Source organism: Petaurus breviceps, unplaced genomic scaffold (assembly GCF_028583685.1).
Source record: "Petaurus breviceps papuanus isolate PSGF00001 unplaced genomic scaffold, PetGlider_PUasm1.0 89983, whole genome shotgun sequence".
Taxonomy (NCBI): Eukaryota; Metazoa; Chordata; class Mammalia; order Diprotodontia; family Petauridae; genus Petaurus; species Petaurus breviceps.
This window is the reverse complement of record NW_027187150.1, coordinates 410,907-437,468: the sequence shown is the minus strand read 5'-3', so window position 1 is coordinate 437,468 and position 26,562 is coordinate 410,907. Positions and strand designations below refer to the sequence as shown.

Here is a 26,562-nt window from a genome sequence, read left to right as displayed (position 1 = left end):
GGGGCAGCTAGTTGGTTCAGTGCACAGAGTGCTGGACCTACAGTCAGGAAGACTCATCTTCTTGAGTTCAAATCCAGCCTCAGATACTTACTAGCTGTGTGACCCTGGGCAAGTCACTTCACCCTGTTTGCCTGTTTCCTCATCTGTAAAATGAACTGGAAAAGGAAATGACAAACCACTCCAGTATCTTTGCCAAGAAAGCCCCAAATGGAATCATGAAGAGTTGGACATGACTGAAAAACAACTGAATGCCAAGAAGTGACAGAACTGAGAATGAAATGTAGTTCTTCCAATTCTACAGCTAGGGATTTCCCCACCGTACTGTGCTGTCTCCCATCTGAAAATGGATGTTCAGTCACCCATGCTTGGGGAAGGGTACAGAGCTAAGGCCAGAGGCCCAGCCTCAAGCTTGCCCACTTGAGTGTGTTCCCTTTCCCATAGGGAAGCAGTTACTAAAGTACCAGGATGAGGGCAGGGCAGCCCTTCCCCCAACCCTTCGAAGGACAGATGCACATAGTTTTGGGATAATCTATAGTGGACAAGAGAAGATAAATACCAATAAATACCCAGGCTTTCCATCTATTATGCTTTGCAAGGGCAAATTATTATATGGGGGGATGAGAGGTGTAGGAGGGTCCCCACCCATGATTTCATCAGTGTAGTTAACTGATTTGCAACTCTCTAACATAAGAGTCTTAGGGCATTGGTTGAGGCATTAAGAAATGAAGTGCTTAGGGGCAGCTAGGTGGCACAGATAGCACACTGGCCCTGGGGTCAAGAGAACCCAAGTTCAAATGTTCTCAGAAACTTATTAGCTATGTGACTGAGGACAAGTCACTTGACTCTGATTGTCTTTCCCCTCTCCCCCACCAAAAAAAAAAGTTAAAAGTGACTTGCCCAGGGTCATATAATAATATTTGTCAGAGACAGGACTTTAAACCTAGCTGTTCTCAACTCTAAGGTTTATCCCTAACTGCTATGTAACCCTGCCACCCACAAGAGTGAATAACATGTACTATGTGCATTTTAAAATATTATATTTGTGTATTTTTTCCTGGCCTCTTGAACCCTATTTCATCTTTTATAACAACCAGAACAGTTCTTTTGCACAATTTATGTTTTCAACATTTTTTCTTTTTTAAGAATAAGGTATAAGGGGGGTGGCCAGGTAGCACAGAGTGGGAGCACCAACTCCAGTGCCAGGACGACCTGGGGATCGCATCCGGGCTCCAACACTTAGCACCCACCCAGAAACACCTGGCCATGTAACCTTGAGCAAGTTACTTAACCCCAATTGCTTAGGGGCGGCCAGGTGGCTCAGCAAGTAAGAGCACCGGCTCTAGTGTCGGGATGACCTGGATCAAATCTGGGCTCAGATACTTAGCACCACACCCAGAAATAACTGGCCATGTAACCTTGAGCAAGTTACTTAACCCCGATTGCTTTAAAAAAAATAAAAAGAATAAGGTATAAGGTAGATGGGACAGCTAGGTGGTACAGTGGATAGAGTTGGGCCTGGAGTCATCTTCCTCAATTCAAATCTGGCCTCAGACACTTACTAGCTGTGTGACCCTGGGAAAATCACTTAACCTTGTTTGCCTCAGTTTCTTTATCTGTAAAATGAGCTGGAAAAGGCAATGGCAAATTACTCCAGTATCTCTGCCAAGAAAACCCCAAATGGGGTGACAGAGTCAAATACAACTGAAAACTGACTGAACAAAGCAAAATCATCAAGCAGATATAACCTTTTTAGCATGTAAAAATTCAAAAATTTTATTCAAGTTTTCTTATTCCCTGAAATTATTTTTACAGTGGACTTTTTGCTTATGGCAAATGTGAGCAAAGCAAGGCAAGATGATTCATCCTTCCATGAAATGATGTTTCTCGTTACCTTATATACTGTGTTCACTGTACTAAATATTTATTACAAAATCATCCAGAAATAGAGTTAGGAGAAATTTAAAGTTCATTTAGTCCCCTCATTTTGGTAATAATAATGTCATAATTATAATTTTTAGATAAACTGCAATTCAGAGAAGTTTTTGCTTTAAAGGATAGTAATTTGGCAAATAATATTGTTTTAATGTACTTTGTAGAAATTGCACTTTAAAATGAGTAGAACTAAATTGTAGCAGTCTCCATAATTTTGTGCATATAAATTTTCCCTTTTCAAGTGTAAGAATAACAAATTATTTTAAGCCCAAATAGAATATTAGTCACCTACATGTATTACTTTGCCTTTATGACCTTGTCCTGAGAGGAGATGGGAAGTATGCCTCTTCAAGAACCATTAGCAGAAGGTCAGAAGGTTGTTTTTTGTTTTTTTTACTTTTTGGAGGGGAGAGGGCAGGGCAATTGGGGTTAAGTGATTTGCCCAAGGTCACATGGCTAGTTTTGTGTTAAGTGTCTGAGGCCGTATATGAATTCAGGTCCCCCTGACTCCAGGGCCGGTTCTCTATTTACTGTGCCACCTAGCCACCCCATGTGCATTTTATTATACACATATTCACTCAACAACATAACTGAATTGATATTAGTCATGTGGCTAAGTTAAAATTATACAAAAAGAGTATGATGTTAAGCCAATCATTGGACCCAATCTGAAAGTCAGTGTCTTTATTGAGAAGTAGTAGTAGTGAATCTGGAACCAAAAGACCTGGGTTCAAATTCCAGCTCTGTGTATCAACTTTGGGGGACAATTCATTTAACTTTGCTGGACATCTGTTTCCTCGATTGAAAGATAAGGCAGTTGGGCTAGATGATAGCTAAAGTTCCTTCCCAAATCTTTGTAGGCTTTGTCCTTGAGCATCTATCTCCTAAAGGGAAAGGTGTGGAAGTAATTAACTATATCCAAATTCTGTATACATTGGCACTAGATTTTTTTAAAGCACCTAAGGAAGTTCTATCAATGTTTGAAATGTGGCAGTAGAGTCACTGAGTAGTTTGAGAAGCAATACTTTTTTCTCCCATGTGGTTTGTTTGTTTGTTTGTTTTTAACTTTGGCAGTCTGAAAAGCAGATGCTTAGTTCAAGTGTTTCACTAGCAACTTGTTTTTCACAACTGGCCATACTTGGTTCTCAAAAGGTTGTCGTTGTTTTTATCAGAAAGAGACTTAGTCTCAAAGCAGCCAAATAGCTCAAGTGCTGACCTGACATTCTGCAGAAGCACAAGGACTTTTACTATCTCATCTGGGTTACAAAACAGCTGTTGCTTTGCCTTTCCTGTGGTGGTTGGGAGTGTGTGAAATGTTTACTTCTGAATATCACAGCAACTTATTCCCTGCCTAGTGCTGTGACCACAGTCCTTAATAGGAAATAAAAGAAGGACTACAACTCAAAATGTGTGGAATTGTTGGGAGCACCACAATAGTTTTCTCTCTATGTATTTGTTTGTTTTTATTAGGGTATACATTCATTTATTTTATTGAAATGATCACTACTCAATAATTTACTGTCCTTTCTCTAGGTTCTTCACTATATATAATATTCTGCATTATTATATCCTATATGATTATAATTACACATAATTATACAATATTATAATTATATATTATATAGCTATAACATATATTATATAATTATATTATATATATATATAGTGAAGGACCTAGAGAAAGGACAGTAAATTATTGAGTACACATGTGTGTGCATGTACATATATACATGCATGTACGTGTATGTATGGATATATACACATACATGTATTAATTCTCCTTCCTCATCTCTACCTCCTAAAATCCCTGTCTTCCTTTAAGATTCAGCTCAAAATAAAAGCTACATGAAGCCTTTATTGGTCCCTATCCACTTGAACCCTCTACTCTAAGCTTACCTTCCTTATTTTGTGTTTATTTCATATATATGTATATATACATATATACACATATACATACATGTATATGTATATATCTGTAACAGCAAGCACCCAATCATAGCCAGGATGACCTGCTAGCACAGGTTCTTTGATTTCTTTTAAAGGAAAAAATAGCTTTTAAAGGGGTCAATGATCTTTTTTAAAAATTACATTCACTAGTTCAGATGAAAAGTCAGCACCCTGAACTTCAGAGAAAACATAAAGAGAGAAAATACAAGCAGAGAAATAAAGACCAATAGACAGGACTCTGACTGCCTGTATAAACTATACACTTTACATACATCCCTAGATTGAGAGAGCCTTTATATTTGAGCAGTCGGGAAAGCTCTGAACATATGGCCCCTCAGAATCTCAACCAGGGAACCACAAGATCCTTCTCATAAGGGAGCCCCCAAAGTAAAATACCAACTCAGAGTATATATACACTTCTCAGAGACAGAAGGCATCACATCCCTCATGACTCAGTGCCTAATTAGAAATTAGTAAAAGGTGTGAAAACCTTTCTCCAAGCAAGCCTCCCCTAAGCAAGCTTTCCTTAATGGGCTCCACATGAGGCATATTAATGGACCGGGAAGATCTTAAATCCCATTAATATTACCATATCTTTACATGTTTTTCCCCCCATTACTATGTAAACTTCTTGAGGGCAAGGACTGTTTTTGCCTTTGTGTCTCAGCACTTAACACAATGAATATATGCAAACACACATGGACATGTGTATTCGTGTGTATGTGTGTGTGTGTAAACAGAAGTGTATGTGTGGAGAATCTAGGGCTGAGGGGTAGCAGTGTAAAGAAGGTGGGGTACTATAATGATGACCATCATATCTTGGAAACTAGAGGCCACATTAGTTTGAGAATGATATAACAAGTTCAGTTTCTTGTCTCTGTGCAGATGACCCTAGAATCAAAGATCAAATGTCTTCTGAATTTAAGCCCTACAACTGACTCTTGACCATTGTGGAATGCATGTCCTGCAGATATCTCAAACTCAATATACCCAAAACTAAACTCATCTTTCCTTGAAAACCCTCTACTCTTCCAAATGACCCTGTTACTCACCATCTTCCCAGTCACCCAGGTTCACAACCTTGGAGTCATCCTGGCCTCCTCATATGTACTTACCCCATAGAGACAATTACTAGATCTTGTCATTTGTACTTTCACAACAGCTTTCACATACATCCTCTTCTCTCTACTCAAACAACCACCATCTTGGTTCAGGCTCTCATCACCTCTTACCTAGACTACTGCAGAAATCTGCTAATTGGCATCCCTGCCTCTAAACTCTCCTCATTCTAATCTATCAGTTGCTCAAGTGATCACCATCCTCCCAGTCCAACAGGCTGATAACCTAGGTGTCATTCTTGACTCATCACTATTTCTCACCCCTCCTCCCATATCCAATCTGTTGCCAAGGCCTGATGATGTCATCTGGGCAACATCTCTTGAACGAATCTCTCTTCAACTAGGACCACCATTCCAGAACAGGTTCTCATAATCTCACATCTGGACTATTTTGAAAGCCTGCTTGTAAATCCGCCTGCCTCAAATTTTTCCTCACTCTAGACCATCTTCCATTCAGCCACCAAAGTGATTTCCCTAAAACACAAGTCTAACCATGTTACCCTGCTGCTCCCACTCAATAAACCCCACTGGCTCCCTATTGCCTCCACAAACAAATGCAAAATCCTCTGCTTGGTGTTCAAGGCCCTTAATAAGTTAACCCCCACTTCCAATCTTCTTATACCTTATTCCCCATCACATATTATCCAATCCAATGACACTGGCTTCTTCTTTGCTGTTCCACAAAAAGATACTCATCTCTCTGCTCAGAGCAATTTCCCTGGATGTCCCTCATCCCTGGAATGCTCTCCCTCCTCATCTCCATCTCCGGGCTTCCCTGGCTTCCTTCAAGTCTCAACTAAAACCCCACTTTCTACAGGAAGTCTTTCCTGACCCCTCCTTAATTCTAGTGCTTCCCCTATCTTAATTATTTCCTATTTATCCTGAATATAGCCTGTTTGTACATATTTTCCTGTTATCCTCTTCATTAGACTGTGAGATCCTTGAAGACAGGAACTATGTCTTGCTTCTTATTGCTTCCCCAGGCACAAAGTTCACACCTCATTAATGTTTCTTAACTAACCGATACCCTGGTTTTCTTAAAGTGTCGTCCTGACCATCTTAGCCTACTGGTCACTAAACCTCGGCGGTTCTCTTTTACCTCGGAGATCAAAGATGAAGTCTCCTAGTATTTAAAACTCTTACAATTGGCCCCTTCCTACCTTTCTAGTTTTCTCACACTTAATGCCCCTCTATGGACTGTCCAGTTCAGCCATGCTGGCCTGCTTGTTGTTCATGACACATGATACTAATCTCCTATCTTATCTGGCTGTGCTCCAGGCCTGAAATGCTCTCCATGTTGTCTCCCCCATTAGTAGGTAAACTTCTTGAGGGAATGGACTGTTTCATATTTTTGCACTTTTTGTCCCCAGTACTTATCATAGTGCCTGGTACATAATAGTAAGTGCTTAATAAATACTTGTTTCTGGATTGTTTATATATACAATATTATATATTTTGATATTTATGTTACATTATTAATATATTGTTAACATATATATATATATATTTATATTTATATGTCAATGGAAAAAATTTAAACTCCCTATCACATATATACACAAAAATAAGGTAAAGATTCTTGAATATAAATGTTATTAAAATATAACTTGCAAGTCTCTTGGGTTTTTCTTTCTTTTGTTTTCCATGAATTAGCACTCTGACCCTGGGCAGGTCATTGAGCATCAGTCCCCTTGTCCGTAAAATGAGGAAGTTGTGCTGGATGACCTCTAAAGTCCCTTCCAGCTCTGAAGCCATGATCCCATGATCCATTTTTCTTCAGTAAAATATTCTGTCATTGTATTTGTCACTTTCTTCTGTTATTCATATCTTCATTCTTGGTTTCTGGATTGGGGCTTTGTGCTGGGTCAGAAGTGATCTTTTTATATTTGTACCCAGTGTACAATGCCTTAGACATAATAGATACTTAATAAACACTTATTTGATTGAACTGAATCAAACTAGGTTTCCTCTAAAGTTCCTTTGAACTCTAAGATTCTATTCTGATTAATGTTTAAAGACCTGACAGCTTCCATTGTCTAGGACCCCTAACAAGATCTAAGTGACAAAGTTCTATGAACCCTAAAATGATGGGCACAAAGAACTAGTCCCACAGCTGTGCTCTTTACTCCTTAGAGCTTATTGACACAATTAAAATACAATAACAAACAAGCTTGATTTTCTTGTTTCCCAGCCCCTACCAGAGTAGAAATAGCCAACTAGAAGCAAAAGGGGAGAGCTATTAGATATAGGAGCTACAACAACCTTCATATCATGAGATGAGGCAAACAAAATTTGAAAGACAGAATCGTATTACTGCATAGTACAGTGATGGATGTTCATAGTGATGAATCTGATACATTGAGAAAAGATTAAATTATTTTTAGTATGTTCTGTTAAAGAGGGCAGTGAAGCATTCAATTTAGTTTAGAAAGATTCCATTAAAATAGTTCAAATTTTCAAAAGTTTTTGTCTTTGAAATGTAAGCTTTAGGGGCAGCTAGGTGACACAGTGAGTAAAGTGCCGACCCCGGAGTTAGGAGGACCCGAGTTCGGTTCCGGTCTCAGACATTTAACACTCACACACACACACACACACACACACACACTAGCTGTGTAACCTTGGGCAAGTCACTTAACCCCAATTGCCCTCCAAAAGGCAAAAAATGAAAAAAGAAATGTAAGCTTTCAATTATCTGAAAATTTCACTGATAACATTGTGAAAGCATATTCTTTTATAAGGCTAGACAAATTTTACGCTGAGAAGCAATATAGAGTAGTGGAAAAGACCAGTAGACTTTCAGTTAAGAGAGATCTGAGTTCAAATATTGCCTGACATGTGTAAGCTATGTGACCAGGGGTAAATCACTTATATTCTCTAAGCCTCAATTTCCTCACCTGTAAAATTCAGACAGTAATACCTACTTTGTAGGGTCTTTAGAAACTTTAAAGAGTTTTTTTTTTTTAATATCAAGTGCTATTATTACTTTACATGGAAAAAAGAGACAAAAGTAATCCTGTAAGATACACTGAATAGCTATAAATATTATTTAGATGTAATAGCCAAGTGATTACAATAACATCAGTGACAAAGGATTTCTCTAGAAAGAACACCGTTTCCCCTAACACTTGCTATTTGTATGGAAACAGAAATCTTTTAGGATAGCTAGGTGGCACAGTGGATAGAATTCTGGGTCTGGAGTCAGGAAAACTTGAGTTCAAATCCAGCCTTAGACACTTATGAGCTATATGACCCTGGGCTAGTATTTCCTCACCTGTAAAATGAGCTGGAGAAGGAATTTCCCTTATAATGCTGCTTACAAACTACTATAGTATTTTTGCCAAGAAAACTCCAAATGGGATCATGAAGAATTGGACATAACTAAAAAAAAACAAAAAAGTCTTTTTATGATTTTGGAAATTCCATTGATTCCTCTTCCTTAAAAATTTTTCATACCTTACATTCATTATAAACTTGAAAGAAGGGCCAAAGAATGTTGCTTTTGGACTCACTCAGTGATTCAATTGCCATCCTTATTCGTTACATAGAGATCTGGCTTCTTAGGATGTATGAATTATCAAAATGTTGCTTGACATACTTTACTAGATCCAAAACAGATATAGATGCAGCAATTCCTGTTTTTAGTTTGTGAAAGTTCAGTACATTTCAGAAGTGGAAAAACCTGGAGAGATGTTCTGAGCCTTGGCTCTTCTACCCCCACAGAGATCTTACTCATTCTAGTGACTTCACCCCTACCCCACTCCCCATGCACACATACATATTCATCCACTCTTAATACCTGTGACTTTGGACAAGTAATTTTTTTTAACTTTTCTCAATTAACTTAACTCTCTTAACTTCTCTCAAATCCTCAATTCCCTCATCTGTAAAATGGTCATGATTTCAGGTAGTCCATTGAATATTAGATTTTATCTGCTTGAACTGTTTTCAAGGTCAACCGTTTGTTTTTTGCTTTTTGAAGGGGGGAAGGCAGGGTAATTGGGGTTAAGTGACTTGCCCAAGGTCACATGGCTAGTGAGTGTTAAGTGTCTGAGGTCATATTTGAACTCAGTTCCTCCTAACTCCAGAGCTGGTGCTCTATTTGCTGCACCACCTAGCTGTCCCCGAAGGTCAACTGTTTTTTGACAGTATATACCTTAAATTTTCTTCTGGTTTTTTAAAATCAATCTTTTTATTTTATTTTAACATTTCTCATCTCATGGAATCATTACTTTCTGTCTGGCCTATTCTGATTTTCAAGGAGTCCAGTTCTCAAGTTCTCCTTGACTTTCTTTCTTTGTTAGCTGTTATTCAATTTGTATCTCTTGTTCCATTTCTTCCATTCCTTGAGGCCAGAACACTTTTTTCTCTGTTGTTCTGTTCGAGTGTTTTGTCCTCTCATTATATAGTATTCCATCTTTGTATTGGTTACTTTTTTTGTTATTCATATCTTCATCAGTCTCAGTTTCTGGATTAGGGCTTTGTGCTTAAGTCAGTCCCTCCTCACTCCAGTACTTTTGGAGAGGAGTTCTTTCTTGGTCCTGGATATAGTGGCTGAGACTAGGCCTTGCCTCCTGCAAAAATTCCTGAGTTTTGGCTCATTTCCCTGGGACCTCAACTTAGGTTTTGGCCTTAGTGCCTTTTCTGTCTTCTCCTTGCATAGTACCAAACTTGGAATTGGTCACTATGAATGTGACAGACCCCAACCAGATGTTGTTTGTGTTGGTAATGCTTTCCACAGGCCTCTCTGGCCCCTATTTCTGCCCTGGTTCTTGCATGGTCTGTGTGGGCATTAATTATAACTCTCTCCTACTGTGGTTTAGTTGTGAGCTACTGGGGTGCTGGGTTGTGCTAGGTGGCTTGGACAAATGCTGTTCTGGCTCTGTCTTTTATTGTGGCTTGGGTTTGGTGACTTGGGCATTGTATTGCTTGAGTAATGATCTGACCCTGTTTCCTGCTGTGGAACCTGTTTGCTTCCATGCTTTGCCTCCTGTCCTCTCTAGCTTGCCTCTACACAGAGCCTCTATAGGATTCTGGCAGTCTTTATATGAATTTTTGGACTGGATGGAGGGTCTTATAACTTGTTCTCTTTGGTTTTGTGTTCCTTCTGGTACATTTTTAGCACTTCACTTGGCTGTTTGTGAGGAATCTTGGCTTCCTTAAGTCCTTACACTGCCCACATCTTCCCTTAATCACCTTCCCAACTCCTTCATCTGTAAAATGTGGGGATTGGATTAAATGGACTCAGAAGTTCTTTATAGTTCTAAATCCATGATTTCTCTATGCATAATTCCCAAATCTACACTCAGTCCTAGACTCCTTTCCTGAGTTCCAGTTCCACACTCTAACTTTATGCTGATTAGTTCCACTTGGATGTGGGTCCTGTCACATTCCAGCACCTCAAACTAAACATATCTAAAACCCAACATGTAATCATTTTTCCCCAGAAGATAGCTCACTCTCTAGACTTCCCGTCAAACTCAACATATCTAAAGTTTACCATGTAATCATTTTTCCACAGAAGACAACACCCCCTTTAGACTTTTCTATTTTTGAAAATGGTACCATCATTCTCCAAGTTGTTCAGCTCAAAATCTTGAAGTCAAGGACTTCCCATTTCCCCTTATATTCAGTTAGTCATGCAATCCCTCACCATCTTATTAGATAGTTTAATAAATTGCTTTTGTCCAAATGATTCACTTGCTGATGGCCAGTCCTCAGGAGAGGAGACTCTGAACCTAGTCTTGAGACAACAGTCACATAATCCAACATTGACCCATGCTTAAGGCCTTTCCAAGATGATAGAACCTGCCAGACCTTGCACTGCTGGCACTGTCTTTGATAATCTAGGGACCACCTCCATACCATGACAAAGCACCAGAAAAATACTGTCATGGAGGATGTCAAGTAAATACTTGCTTAATTCTATCTTGCTATAATTTATCACGATCATCTTTGGTCAGTAATAGGGAACCACAATGAATCTTTGTCTCCAAAGATTATTCAATGAACATTTTAAAACTGCAGCTTGGTCACTGCCAGATTGAATGTTGTAATAATATTTTTATGTGGTTTTGCAGAAGTCACAACATTAAAAGTTTTGGAGGGAAGGGAGAAGAAAAGTATTTCTATTAGTGAATACCTATTTATCTGAAAATCACTGATTTAATTTATGAGATTAACAATCTAAATATTTGGGATATTAATTAGGGAGCGAAGAATCTTATAGAATCATGGATCACAGTGATGGTAGATACATTTGGGAAGGTGATAGGATTAAGGAATTTAGTGCAGGTGGTCCCTGTTTTAGGGTTCCTAGAAGCCTCCTCTTAAAGTAGATAGCCCTTAAGGTGAAATCCTGGCTGAATATAACTTTATATACTAATTCCAAATTGCCTTTTAGTCAAATAAACAGAAGGAACAGCAGCAGGGTTTTTGGGCTGTCTATACCTACAATGCCCCCCCCTCCCTTTCTACTATTTAAAATTCTGCCTTCAAAATCTTGTTCAAGTGCTTTGTCTTTCCTACTACATTGTACCCGGGGCTTAACTTCTGTGTGGATGTCATGGACCCCTTTGGCAATCTAGGGAAGACTATGGGACTTTTCAGAATAATGTTTCTTAAGTGCATAAAATGAAATTTGTAGTATTACAAAGGAAAACAAATTATATTGAAATAGTTATAAAAACGTTTTTAAAAAGCAAGTTCATGGACCCCAGGTAAGAACCCCTACCTAGATGTTCAAAGGTTATTTGGAGTACTTAACACAAGCTATAGCACATGCAACCAAATAGAAAGACTTCGAAAGCAGAGGCCAAGGGGACATGATGTCTACTTCCTGTAGAATAAACTGTGGTGAAAATTTAAATGATAGATCTTCAATGGGCAGCATTCAGTGAATGAAGCAACAAAAGACAAAAGGGTGCATCTTGCTGAATTGGTTCTAAAATACTGTCCCCCCAAATCTTGTGAAAGAATGCTGGCCTGTTTAAACTTGTTTACTGGAGGAGGAAAGAAGAAGAGATCGGTAGATTTATGGCAGTGGTGATGAGAAAAACATCTGCAATTACGTGCCATCCAGCCTTGAAGTTTCCATTGTAATAATTCTTCTTTATCTGTAGTCAATGAGCTCTAAAACCATAATGGTTATTCAGTAAAGCATCTGAGTGGCCATCTTCTCAACAGTGGGGCATGATACAAATGTGATGAACAAAACACAAAATTTATGACTTCATGGATCTGTATGAGGGTTTGAGTTGTGAATCAAAGTATAACCTTAAGGGAATTTTAAAATAAAGTCAATAACTAAGTGAGCAGCCAAAATTTAATTCAGTGAATACATTAAGTATCTACTATATACAAGAAACTTTGTGTATTATGAGAAGGTGATGCAAGATGAAAAAATTATATTCCCTACCATCAAGCTTACTGGCTACAATGTATTTCAGGCAATGGGAGATAAAATGTACAGTAACACTGTGGTGGAAGAGGGAAGGATACCATGTTCTTTGTCTGGCACAGATAGTATAGGAAGAATGCCATGAAATCATTCTAGATAAGGTAGGTTGGAGTTAAGTTTGTGAAGAACTTTGAATGTGAGGCTAAAGAGTTTGTATTTTATATTCTAGGCTTTGGGAGCCACTGAAAGTTTTGAGTAGGAAATGATGAGTTCAGTCTTGAAAATTAGAAAAATGTCATTAGCAGCAGTGTGAAGACTAATAACACCTGCACTTCACCCCAGATGGGTCACGAAGAGTCAGACATGACTGAAATCATTGAACAAAAAAAAAACCCCATTCTCTTTTCCTCAGGGAGCCAACTGAAATTGTTCATAGGTTTAGCACAGGTGAGATTAGTTTTATCTAGGTGAGTGAAGTTATTTCTTATTATGAATCAGCATAATAAATAAGTATGGAATTTCCATCAATTCTGAAAGGACTCATTGTTATGGTAGGAATCTGAACCAGAAAATTATTGCTAAACTACCCTTGAAGTCATTCACTACCCTGACTCTACCAAATGTCTTTGTAGAAACAACTGAACATCATGGACTTTTATAGCTAAAGAATTAAGATTATCTAGTCCAATTACGTCACATAAATACATATTGGTTTGCAAAAACAAAAACATTTTGTCTCATATATCTTTTAAATGAGCATGAGACCAAGCTATGTGGGCAACTCAATGGGAAACCCCCACACACCCCATGTTAGGGGAAAAGTGTTGAACTTTCAGGCACCAGCTCTCAGTTTGAATGACAGCCCTGTTACTAAGTATCTGTGTTAGCCTGGGCAAGTTACTTCACTTCTCCAAGACTCTTGTTTCTTCACCTATAAAATGATAAGTTGGACTAGATGACCTCTAAGGACTTTTTCCATTCTATAGCTATGATCCTCAGAATTAAGTCATATTGAAAATATGACTCCTAATCATCACACTGGTACATTTTGGGGCTTTGTCCTATTTGAAAATCTCTCCACATTCCCCAAGTTACTTAAGAGATGAGGACACAAAGGCTCTATTTATCTAGAAAGTTTGTATTCATTGAGAAGGCCTATGTGTAAAGCAGTAACATACAAAAAGTGGAATGGGTTGCCTCAGAGGTAGTGAGGTTCCCATCATTAACAATACTATTAACAGGCAGTTATAAACAGACTGAAACTGAATGAACATTTGTCGGAGATATTGCAGGGTCTCTTCCTGTTCGGGTACAGTTCAGAAGGGGAAGGGAAAGGAACAAACTTTATTAAGTGACTTCTATTTGCCAGGTGCTGTCCTAACTACTTTTCAGTTATTATCTCATTTGATCCTCCCAACCACCCTGGGAAGTACTTGCTATTATTATCCCCATTTTACAGATGAAGACACTGAGAGCTGTAATGTTAATAGGATATAAGATCTCCCCAGCCCATTAACAGGCCTCACATGGAGCTCATTAAGGGAAGCTTGCTCAGGGGAGTCTTGCTTATAGGAAGGCTTTCACACCTTTTGCTAATTTCTAATTAGGCACTGAGTTGGGAGGGCTGTGATGCCTTCTGGCTCTGAGAAGTGTATATATATTTTGAGTTGGTATCTTGCTTTGGGGCTTCCTTATGAGAAGGATCTTGTGATTCCCTGGTCAAGATTCTGAGTGGCCACATGTTCAGAGCTCCGAACTGCTCAGATATAAAGGCTCTCTGGATCCAGGGATGTATGTAAAGGGTATAGTTGATTCAGGCAGTCAGAGCCCTGTCTGTTGGTCTTTATTTCTCTGCTCTGTATTTTCTCTGTTTGTATTTTCTCTGAAGTTTAGGGTGCTGACTTTTCCCCTGAACTAATGAATCTAATTAAAAAAAGAGTGTTGACCCCTTAAACAGCTATCTCTCCTACTAAAGCAGATCTGAGAACCTGTGCTAACAGCCATCCTGGCTATGCCAGTGTGGTTGCCACTATGGTAGATGGAGGTTAAGTGCCTCTGGGGTGGGGTAGGAGAAGGGAAGGCGGGGCGGGGGGTCACAGGCTATCTGAGGTCAGACTAGAACCTGTTTCTAGGACCAGTGCTGTATCCACTGTATCCCTAGTTGCCTTGATTTGAACTGAATGAACTCTTTGGTTGGACTTTGAAATTATATGAGTCTATGAAAGAAGTAATTGACTGAAGCTTTGCCCTCAAGAGACTTGTAACTGTTTAATAGCATCATTAAAGTACTCATGTTATATAGTTCAAAATGACCTGTGGAGACTGTTTCTTTAGGACTCTTGGGATTGCAGAGTGAGCAATAGGCTTTTTTTTTGAGGTTTTAAGAGAATGAAATCTCTTAAGATATGACTCTTAAGTCATATCAGCAAATTAAAAAAAAACACTGTCATGGATCGTTAACTACAGATAGAATCCATTTGTGGCTTAAATTGAGGTTTTCATGAGTTTTATTTCATTTTACCAATTTAGTGTTGGCAAAATTGAATAATGTTTTGAGTCTTTGCTGAAGATAAATGTAAGAAACACATTTACACATCTTTACAGAAAGTATGAACACTAGATTTTGGGAGTGTTAAAAAAAGTCAGATGTGTTAAAATCTCATCACTTATGTTTTTGTTGTTTTTAAAGAGATTGTTTCTCAAAAACCTTGGATTTTCTTTTTTTTTTCTTTTCTCTACTTGAAAGCATCTTTAAATCCTCAGGGACTCATGACTTCCCATGGGTTTAGGTGTAAAGAAACCTGCATTCCAATCCAAGCTCTGCCACATCTTAGCTTTTTTATTTGGAACAATTTAATTCCCCTCTCTCTGAGTTTCAGTCATAGACATCTGTGAAGTCTGGAGCTTGAACCAGGTCAGAGAGTCTTCATGATTTCTGAGTCAACGAGTTCCTTTTGACAGCCTGATAAAATCTATGGACCCTATGCAGGAATGTGTGTGTTTTCTTTTTTTTTTCTTTTCTTTTTTTGCCTTTTGGAGGGCAATTGGGGTTAAGTAACTTACCCAAGGTTACACGGCTAGGTTTGTGTGTGTGTGTGTGTGTGTGTGTGTGTGTGTGTGTGTGTGTGTGTGTTAAGTGTCTGAGGCCGGATCTGAACCCAGGTCCTCCTGACTCCAGGGCTGGTGCGTTACTCACTGCGCCACCTAGCCTCCTTGTGTGTTTTCAAATAACTAAAATAATGTTAAATTTCAGTTAGAGGAAAGTGAAAATAAAGATGACATTTTTTCCCACCCAAGTTCATGGATCCCCTGAAATCTATCCAAGAAGGCCCTGGAGTTTCATGGAAAGGTGAAATATCCTGAGGCTAGATTCTTATTCCCTTATAACTCTAACAACCAGTACTTGATTCTTTATGTGGTTCTTCTGAGACATGAAGAAAAAGATTCTCTAATAAAAGAGAAAAATATGAATGTTTTTAATTAACAGTTCTGGAAGATTCATCCATCCATACTTACCCTTTCTAGGAAAGAGCAATTGACATATTTAAGTACTCTTAATAGAGGCAAAATTCATACTAGGTCTGATTATGAGAAGTACCCAAATAGCATATTTTGTCATATGTTAATGAGAAAAAATGATAAGAAAGGAAAATTATTGGCTAAAGGCTATTCAGGATCTCTAGGTGCAGTGTAGAATGGAGAAGTGAAAAACAATGACAGAAGCACCGGCCCTGGAGTCAGGACCACATGAGTTCAAATCCATCCTCAGACACTTAACAACAACAACAAAAAAACTAACCATGTGACCTTGGGCAAGTCACTTAACCCCAATTGCCCTCCAAGAAACAAAAAGAAAAAAAAAGAAAAACAATGACAGAGTAACTTTGAAAGAAGTGAGAAATATTAAAATTCATTAATTTTTGTCAATATATGAGGGCCTACTACATAGTACTGTGCTAGTCAGAGCTTCCAAGTATCAAGGAATTGTATCACAAGACCCTTTAAAAACTTTATACTCTAGTCCAGGGGTTCTTAACCTGGAGTCCACGGGTCCCCAAAGAGACCATGGAAAGACTTTAGGGAATCCATAAACTTGGATCAGAAAAAGTCATATCGTTATTTCAATATATTTGGTTTCCTTGGTAGTCTTATATATTTTGTTTTATGTATTTAAACTCATTTTTCTGAGAAGAGGGTTTATAGACTTCACCGGCCTACCAAAAGGGCCCATGACAAAATGAAAGGTTAGGAACTCCAGCTCTAGACAAAATAGTGAGATGTGCAATTATTGTCGACTAGGCTCCCTTCAATTGTGGGTTCCTTGAAACTATCATCTGTTCATGGCACACTTTGGGTTAGCATCTACTCAAAGCCATACCTGAAATGCAGAATTCTGAGATTAACAGAGAGGGGCAAGGAGTGATTCTAGGCAAGGAAAATAGTGTGAACAAATGAGTTAGAGAACCCCAGAGGGACTTCAGGAGGCCATCTTGTCCAACCCATCCCTGAACAGGGATTCCCTCTACCACATCACTGACGTGCTCTTCCTGCCTTTTATTAAAGACCTTCTGTGAGAAAGAATCCACATCAGTCAGATCACATAACCATTGAAGTGTAGGAGTTCTCTTCAGGGTGGACTAGAGGGATCATGGAGCTCTTTTAAAAAGCTATAATAGAAAAAAAAAATGTGAAATGCTGAGTGGTAGCAATGGGAATGGAAAAGAAGAAATGGAAACAGATGATGTTTCCAAGGAATAATTCAAAGATGTTAGTAATGGAAAATGAGGAATAAAGCAAAGTGAAGAGTCAGAGAAGACATCCAGGTTTGGAACCTTGATGATTGGGAGAATGATGGTACCACTAACAGAAATAGGCAAACAGAGAGCAGAACCCAGAGGGAATAGGACATAAGACTGGTCAGTTTTGAGGGGATAGAAAGAATAGGGAATAAGAGAATGAGATTTATCTTAGTATCAGTAGGGCTCCTTTGTACCTGTGTTCCTGTTCACCCTGTAGGGAGGCAGTGACCTTACCTCTAGACCTTTTATAACTTACTAAAATGGTGCCCCATTAATCATAGAGAATACCAGAGGCTCCCATTCCCTAATTTTTCCACTCCTATCAAAACATATCATCTCTTATTCCCTTAGCACTTTGTTGAGAGAATGTCAATGTGTTAATCAGATAAACTAATCCTTGCTAATGTGTTAGCTAGTTAATTAGAATCCTGCCTTATATATCAATATATTAAAGATTTGGGATTTTTTCCTGGGGATGGTAAGCCATTTTATATAGTACAGCAATTCTCAGAGTGGTCTGGAGAACTGTGGGAGTGTGGGGGTGCCCCTAAGATCATTTCGGATCATCTGTGAGATCAAAGCTATTTTCATAATAATACTAAGACATTTTAGCTTCTAATGTAGTTAAAACTGACATGAGTAACTGGTAAAAGTTCTTTGGGGAGAGGAGGAAAGACTATTAATAATTTTTAAGAGTGAAAAGGGGCCCTGAGACCAAAAAATTTAAAAACTGCTGTCTTACCAGATGGTCTTCAAGAGCTGGTGATGGGCCTTTCCAAATTCAAACAGATTGGTCTTTGGGAAGCAGATATACAGCTTGTCTCCAGTAGTACTTGAAGGCTCTTTAGTTTGGTGGGACCTGCTAGACCTTGTGTCCTACACTGGCACAGCCTTGAAGAACATAGGGCCATTATCACAGCACAATGAGGTATCAGGGCATCAGAGAACTACAGTGGAGGACCCCAAGCCTTTACCTGCTTAAAACCATAGTCCAAGAGGTCCCTTAAGGAGTAATGCTAAAGCATTTTAGACCCAAAAAGCAAGACAATGTGGGTCTGATAGTTTTCGTATGAGAATCTTTTATTGCCCCTCCCCCTTGCCTCATAACAGAAAGGCAGTCTTCTATCATATCTATGAGTAGGGCTATGGTTAAAAGCCAAAGCTATTTTTGTGATCAAGATAACTACTGATGTTGAAAACCAGACCCAGAGGGCAAGACCTTTCGAGTCAATTTCTACAAATAGTGACCATGGTAGTAGAAGGGCATGGGAGATACCTGTTTTTCTGTTCTGTTTCTCATTAAATATAGCTGCCCAGCACTTCATTAATGTTGCTAAGAAATAATTTAACTACAGCCGAGGCTCATGAGATTAGCAGATTGGGGTCTCCCACCTTGAATAATTATCTGCAAAGTACTACCACTTCCTTCCCCAACTAACTGGAAGCCAGGGTCCAAATTACATAGGAGCAAGCATATACCTGACACTATGAAAATCCCAGTAGGAACCACATCATCAGAATTTTAGCAAATGGCACCACTAATCAAAGAAAAGCTTTAGGAGCTTCCTATCTCCCTTGGGAGCAAAAACAGATGTAGATCATTCTCTCTGGCCTTATTAAGCAAGAAGGACATCAGGATCACTGATGCAAAGAAATAGGAATCTGCTAGGTAGGGATCACACTCCACCACAGAATGTTAATAAAAGGATCCTCCAGGAAGAAGCTGCAAGTGACCTCTAAGATAACAAAGATTCAACCATTTTAAGGCAAGTTTAATTATTTATTGCTTTAAATTCTCAGATCTGTAGAGACAACATCATAGGTTGTCACTTACTGGTGTTCAGAGTATTCTAGTGTTTTTACATTATTCCTTCATTGTCATTTAGGCATTTTTCAGTCATGTCTGACTCTTCACGACCCTTTGGGGGTTTTTCTTGGAAAGATATTGGAATGTTTTGCCATTTTCTTCAGCTCATTTCACAGATGAAGAAACTGAGGCAAACAAAATTAAATGACTTGCCCAGGGCCACACAGTGTATGAGGCTGAATTTGAATTCAGGTATTCCTGTCTCCAGGAAACATCACCTAGCTGCCCAGTGTTATTACATATTCATTATCACACACTGTATACTGAAGTCAAATTAGACATTCCCATATTATAGATAGACATGCTCTCCTACTTCTGTACTTTTGCCATCTGTTTTTTTTATATCTGAAACAAACTGATTTTTGCTGATTAATATCCTATCCATTCTGTCACCTCCTCCACGAAGCCTCAATCCATCTTATTTAAAAGCCCATTGCACTTCTCTCCTGTTCAATGCGATAGCACTTAGAGATATAAAGATGACAATGTCCTTGATGTCCTCAAGGGAACAAGTGGATCTCTATGGCTCCTTCCAGGTCCAGATCTTAGAAGTCTATGACTGATATAGAAGTGTGAATGTGAGGGGAGCAAAGGAGAGATAGAGTCAAAGTACCACAAGAAAAAAATTGGGGAAGGGGGAGGGCTAGCACACTTTTAACTAGAAGATGAGGGAAATTCTCATCGAGGAGGAAGAACATGAGCCAAATCTTAAAGGGAAAGAAGGATGTCAGTGAGCAATGATGGGAGTATGTTTCAGGCAGTATGGTAGATGGTCTGTATGAATTCCCAGACCATGTAGAGGGGAGGATACGATGAGGTGACACTTGTCACTTGGCTAAAATGTGGATTGTGTGATTTGTCACATTTTACTTTGCATGAAAAGATCACACGTTTAGAACTGGAAGTAATGTTAGAGGCTGATTCCAAACCCCCTTATTGTAGAGATGAAGAAATGATGAGGTCCAGAAAAGTTATGACTTGTCTAAAATCACACAGGTAGTAAGGAGCAGAATTGAGATTCAGTGCTCTGTCTCCAAATCCAGTATATTGTTGATTAAGTACTGATTGTGCATAAATGCAGCATTGGACTGCTGCATTTATGAGGCTCAGACTACATATGAATATTCATGTTTGTTTCAATATTCCATGAAACAAAAAGTCTGGGAAGCCAGCAGCTGTTTTCAGTACACTGATTGCTGCCCCTGAGAGATAAAGTGTTGGAGAATTGAGGGAGTCTTCTAACAAATCATTAAGAATTCTGGACTCTGTCTCTGTGTCTCTGTCTCTCTACACACACACACACGCACACACACACACACACACACACACTTCTTTAAAGTTTTCATATATCTTTCACATGTCTCATTTGCTTCCTAACTTTATGTAGAGGAGGAAAACAAGTTTTAGAAGACAAATAGTAAGTAGTGAAACCAGGACTAGAACACTGGTAATTAATAATGATATTATTATATAGAGTACTGTTATGTATTTAGTATCATAATATATTATTGTTATTATAGCCAGCACATATATTGTACTTTAAGGTTTGCAAAGGGCTTTGCATATGGTATCTCATTTAATCCTCACAATAGCTCTGCAATTTAGGTGTTATTTTCACCCCAATTTTTCATGGGAGGAATTTGAATCTCAGAAAGGTTATGTGAATTGCCCACAGTCACATAGCTGGTAAGTGTCTGAGACAGGATTCAAACTCCAATTTCCTTGATTACTACTTCCAGCACTCTATCCACTGTGCCACCTAACTGCCTGGAAACTGTCCTCAGGAATGAGGACACCTATGTTCCTTTGCTATCTCACACACTAGCTGTGGGACCATGAATAAACCATCACTCAAAGCCCCACTTTCCTCATATTAAAAATGGGATTAATAATACAGGTGCTACTACTTCATAGGGTTGTATGAAGAAAGTGCTTTGGAAACTTTCAAGCACTATATGTGTAGGAATTAAAACAATAATAATATTTATTACAGCATAATAATATATTACATTATTATAACAATACATTGTTATGTCGCTCCAAGAATTTCATGGTCACTGGCAGAACTCTTCAAAATATGAAAATGTTGAACTCATCCCATTCTGCATTCCATCTCTTTGCAGGCAAGATGAAAGACCGGCTGCCGGAGTTGCTAGAATTATCCAGGCAGTATGACCAACAGTTTCCTGAAGGAGAGGATGAAGAGAACTTCGACCAGGAGAATATTATATTTGAGACAGACTACATCCTGGAATCTTTGTACAAAGACATCCAAGACATCCAGACAGAGAATCATCTGCTGACGGTGGACGTCAAGCGTCTGGGCAAGCAGAACGTCCGCTTCCTCACTTCCATGCGCCGCCTCAGCAGCATTAAGCGGGACACCAACTCCATTGCTAAGGACATCAAAACCCGGGGAGAGGCCATCCATAAGAAGCTCCAGAGCATGAAGGTTTTCAGCGAGACAGCCGAGGAGAAGCACGGGGCCAATTCCGCCATGGCCCGGATCTCCAAGGCCCAGTACAACGCGCTCACTCGGGCTTTCCAGGAGGCTATGCACGACTACAACCAAGCAGAGATGAACCAGAGGGAGAACTGCAAGATCCGTATTCAGCGGCAGCTGGAGATCATGGGCAAAGAGGTCTCCAGGGCTCAGATAGAAGAGATGTGCGAGCAAGGCAAGTGGGATGTTTTCTCTGAGAACCTCCTGGCCGATGTGAAAGGGGCCCGGTCCGCCCTGAACGAGATCGAGAGCCGGCACAAGGAACTGGTGAAATTGGAGAGCCGGATCCGGGAGGTGCATGAACTTTTCCTCCAGATGGCTTTGCTTGTGGAAGAGCAGGGGGACACGCTGGATGTCATAGAGTTGAACGTGGAAAAGATCCAGAGCTACACGGGTGAGGCAAAAGCTCACGTGAAGAAAGCCGTGGAGTACAAGAAGAAGAACCCTTGTCGGACACTTTGCTGCTGCTGCTGCCGATGCCTCGAATGAGAGGAATGTGCCAGGAACCCCTGGGCCCCCATCACCACCAAATGACTGTGACTAGAAGATGCTAAATGAACACATTTTGAGCAAGACTTTTATAGGTTTCAGAACAAAAATGAGTTGGACCTTCCTCACCCGGGCCTCAGGAATGGTTGTTGGTCATCTTTGTATCTCTCAAAGAGAAGCAGCAGCAGCAACAGCAGCAGCAGCAGCAGCAGCAGCAGCAGCAGCAGCAGCAGCAGCAGAAGAAGAAGAAGAAGAAGAAGAAGAAGAAGAAGAAGAAGAAGAAGAAGAAGAAGAAGAAGAAGAAGAAGAAGAAAAGTTGGGCTAAGATGTTGGTTCCACCTCCTCTCTAAAAGATAATTTATGCTGCCAAAGTTTTCATCAGCAATTAGTATTGCTATAATACTAATTCTCATTAGCTCTGTGTTTAGTGTATCCAAAATGCTTTCATAGAGATAGGAAAACATTCTTATCCCTGGATAGTTAGTGTTATAAGCTTTTTTCTCAGCAGGGGAAAGGAAGTCCAATTATGGGTCCGCTAAAATTATGAGGTTTCTTAGTCATTTGATCATGGTCAAATAGGCTGATTCCAATAGAACTGGAAAAATAAATTACTTCCTCACATAACTAGATGCTGGAATCCTCCTGGGACCTGGTCCTTAAGAATTTAATTCTCTTGGAAACAGAGAGAAAATGTAAAATTACTTGTTTTTCTCCTTTGATGAATTTTTTTTTTTTTTAAGATCACAACCTAGACAACCTCCCGGCCTAATCTTTATTATTGTGTTGTATTAACATTCATTAGTTCCTTGCTTCTATTCTGTTAGAGAACACTTTGGGAACAGTTTTCAAATATTTTTAAGCACTGAAGATTGAATAGGTACAAAGCACTTCGATTATAGCACCCATGTTTTTAGACATCTATATATATTAACTAACATAAAGTTCACTTTTTAATGTGTTAATTTTATGCACACATGAATATCCTGGCACATACAAGAGTAGAACATTACTATTCACTGTTGTTTGTACATGAGTACTAAGCCAGCTCACTTTCCTTCAGATTTATTAGTACTCCTTATTAAAAATAACTACTAGGTAGATCTCAGTACTTTAAGAAGGCCTCGAATTCCCACACCTTTCTGGGCTGTTTTTTAAAAGTCTCTTCTCTGTCCTGTAAAACCTACTAAAAATTTTGTTCAGGATCTCTTTGTACTGATTCTGTTTGACAAAGATAGGTGAAAAGGGCCAGAAAGACATTCAGAACGAAATACACTAATTCAAGAATGGTTTAGGATTAGCAATTCGCCACAGCTAATTCTTCCTTTTAGCCCTATTTCTAGGGTGAAAAGAGCCCTAGCCTAGAAGTGAGGACACCTGAGGGATTAGATCCTGCTCTGCCACCTCAGTGTCTAAGTAACATTGGCCAAGTTACTTTACCTCTCTTAGTTTCAGTATCCTCATCTGTAAAATAAGGGGTTCTATAATATATGAAAATCATAGCTATAAAAGGCAAAATATTATCTACTATAAGGAATTAATGAGGACAATAAAGACCTAAATGATCTCTTGAGTACTTGCCATCTGTCAGATTTTATTAATTTATCTTATTCTACTTCTCTCCAGTGGAATTTAGAACTATCTGTGCAAAGCAAACATTTAGGAATTTAGGGTATTTTAAAGTAGTACTATTTACTAACCTTTTGTCACAAGTCTTTTTAAGTACTAATTGTAGTTTTTCCTTATATTTTTTGTGTCACATCCTTTTAAGCCTCAGCCCCATATGATTTTATCTATTATTATAAACTAAAATTTACTGAGTTAGACTCTGTGCCTAGAAGTTGTCAGGGAAAACATGTTGAAAACTGAAATTATTTCACATGAGGATATCTTTTCTCTTCCCAGCCTTTTTATGAGTTGAAGTATAAAACTTTTACCAGTGACCAAAATCACCATAATGGTGGAAATTGTACTCCAGTAACATTGAACCAACCCACATTAACCATCTGTCCTGCCCCCTTTCCAGTCAACCTAATATCTTTCTGCTGCTCCTTCTCAAACCAGGTCAATGGTAAGTCATTCAGTTCTCCAATGAATAGATTCTTGGGAAAACTCTGATAAAAAGAGGATAAAAAGATGAAGTAGAGTATTTATTTATAGCTCCTTTAACTGGTTGTTTGTTTTGTTTTTTAGCTTTGTGGCTGAGACCTCTGTGTTATTTTAATGATTAATCTTAGGGGAAACCGAGGATTTTGAATCCCATCATCTCCATAGTCATTACTGTTTCCCTAGTTTCAAATCCCAGATCTGCTACTTTCTGCTTGTGTGATACTGAGCAAGGTTCTTAACATCTCTGGAGCCCAGTTTCCTTATACATAAAATAAGGGTGTAGAACTAGGTGAAGGTTCTTCCAGCTCTAAATCTAAGATCCCTTCTCAGTAACTGGACTATTACTAACTTGAGACTATAATTTGAGATAGATATTCAATTTTCTCTCCCTTCCCCTTTTTGTACATATGTATTTTTATGAACACAATTTGTACGAAAATTTGATGAAAAGTAAACTCTATTTATACCACTCTATATTCTGTTCCAAACTTTGTTTATGTCACTACATGTAGTTTTACATAGTTGTAATTAGTGTTTACAATTCTGCCTTTTTACTTAACATTTTATTTATCTTTCTGTATATTGACATTATTTACATACTTGTCCTTTTAAATAGCTACATAATATTCTATAGTATTAATATATGATTGTTTGCATATCTCGTCTTAATATAAAATAGTTGGGTTGTTTTCTGATGTTTTATTCTTACAAATAGAATTGCTATAAACATCTTTATATAAATTATATTTATTTTCTTTAGATTATTTCCTTCATTAAAGTAGTACTTTTATGTCTCATCACGGTATGATGTCTTCTGAAGCTATGATAGCATAGAATTAACTGTGTCAGGTTCTTATAAATTGGAAAGAATTGGGTGATGGACGAGGCAATGGACTGTACATGACATCTAAGGTAAGAGCCAAGAGGTCCATAACTAGTAGACCACTGGCTGATCAATTTTGTTTGTCAAGAGTTCCATTCCTATAGGTGGAAAGAGTAGCTATATCGGATCCTTAAAGAGTTGAAGTATTTGTTGAATTACAAGGCCAAAGAATATGAGGTATTCCATGACTCTACCAATATGACTTGTTTTTCTCTAGAAACATTGGGCCAATTTACATGCCACCAGGCTCTTTGTAACCATTTTGAGTCAAAGTTGCTTTAAACCATTTCTTTTGTCATTAATGAGTCTGTTCTTTCTTTCATGTGAAAATCCTCATTCACAAATTAGAAAAAGAAATTCTCTGTTATTTACAATGTTATGTTTTGCATGTCATAGGGGTAGTTATTATATCTAAAGAATATGAGCTAATGTCCACTGCAGGGAAGAACTATTCATATGTTTTATTTAAAGTTTATACTTACCCACTTTGTGGCAATTACTTCTGGGCAAGGAATTCAACCTCTTTGGGTCTTAGTTTCCTCATGTATAAAATGAAAAGAGTGAACTAGAATCAAAAGTTCTTAATCTGTGGGCACATGTACTTTAAAAAAATATCTTGATAACTGTATTTCAATATTCTCAGTTTCCTTTGTAATACTATGTATTTCATTTTATGCATCTAAAGCATTATTCTAAGAAGAATGTCCATAGACTTCAACAGATGCCAAAGGGGTCCATTACAGAAAAAAGTTAAAAATTCTTGACCTAAAAAACCTTATGAGTGTGGAAAGGTCTGGAGGCATGTGGTTGGGACAGCTGTATCCAAGGGTGAAGTGATCTTCACTAGAGTGTCTGTGGCTGAATAGCAGAGGAAACTTCCATTTCAGAGAGTTCAGCCACTAGCAGGAGAGAGGCCAGAGGAGAGAGATGGAGCTTGGCCAGTTTGATTAGATAGTGTCTAGGGCCAAGGTAAAATGGGAGGTACCTAATTAGCAGTATTATACTTTATGTTCTGATGAGGCTTCTTAAAAAAAATAACTAGCCTCTTAACTGATTGTAAACATAAGTGTACTTTGTTATAGAATGCTATTCTAATTATTCTGTTAATGTTCACTTATTCTTTCTGTGACTTAGTGTATAAGCACAAGCAGCTTTCCAGAGGACTGCTGCTGTGAACAGCTTTCAAGGTTCTGATTACATACTACAGTGAACACTCTATTTATTCAATAACAAATCAGAGCAAAGCATTCACAATAAATCAAGGTACAGCATTCACAATGTTACAACTTATCACAGATAAAAAAATACAGCTTTCACAACAATTTATCACAGAGATGGCCACATAGTTTTCAGCACAGTGGTCACATGGTTTTGAACAAAGTATAATCATTTAGTCAATCAATCACTTAGTAATTCAGTCATTCAATCATTAATCAAGGCTTGCTTCCTTAAGGGTCACAAAATACAAAAGTCAAAGTTCTCCCCTCATGGGGCACACTAAGTTACAATATCAGTCACTACT

The 26,562-nt window shown here is 38.5% G+C and overlaps 1 protein-coding gene across 3 annotated transcripts in view; it reads left to right on the top strand.

Annotated features, from left to right (window-relative positions):
- STX11 (syntaxin 11) overlaps positions 1-24,631 on the top strand; it is a 58,096-nt gene extending 33,465 nt beyond the window's left edge. For all 3 annotated transcript variants that reach the window (XM_069107348.1, XM_069107349.1, XM_069107350.1), the window contains one exon: positions 21,183-24,631. In XM_069107348.1, coding sequence (XP_068963449.1) covers positions 21,183-22,051 — 869 coding nt within the window. In that variant the 3' untranslated portion in view covers positions 22,052-24,631. The remainder of the gene's footprint in view (positions 1-21,182) is intronic.
- The last annotated feature ends 1,931 nt before the right edge of the window (positions 24,632-26,562 follow it).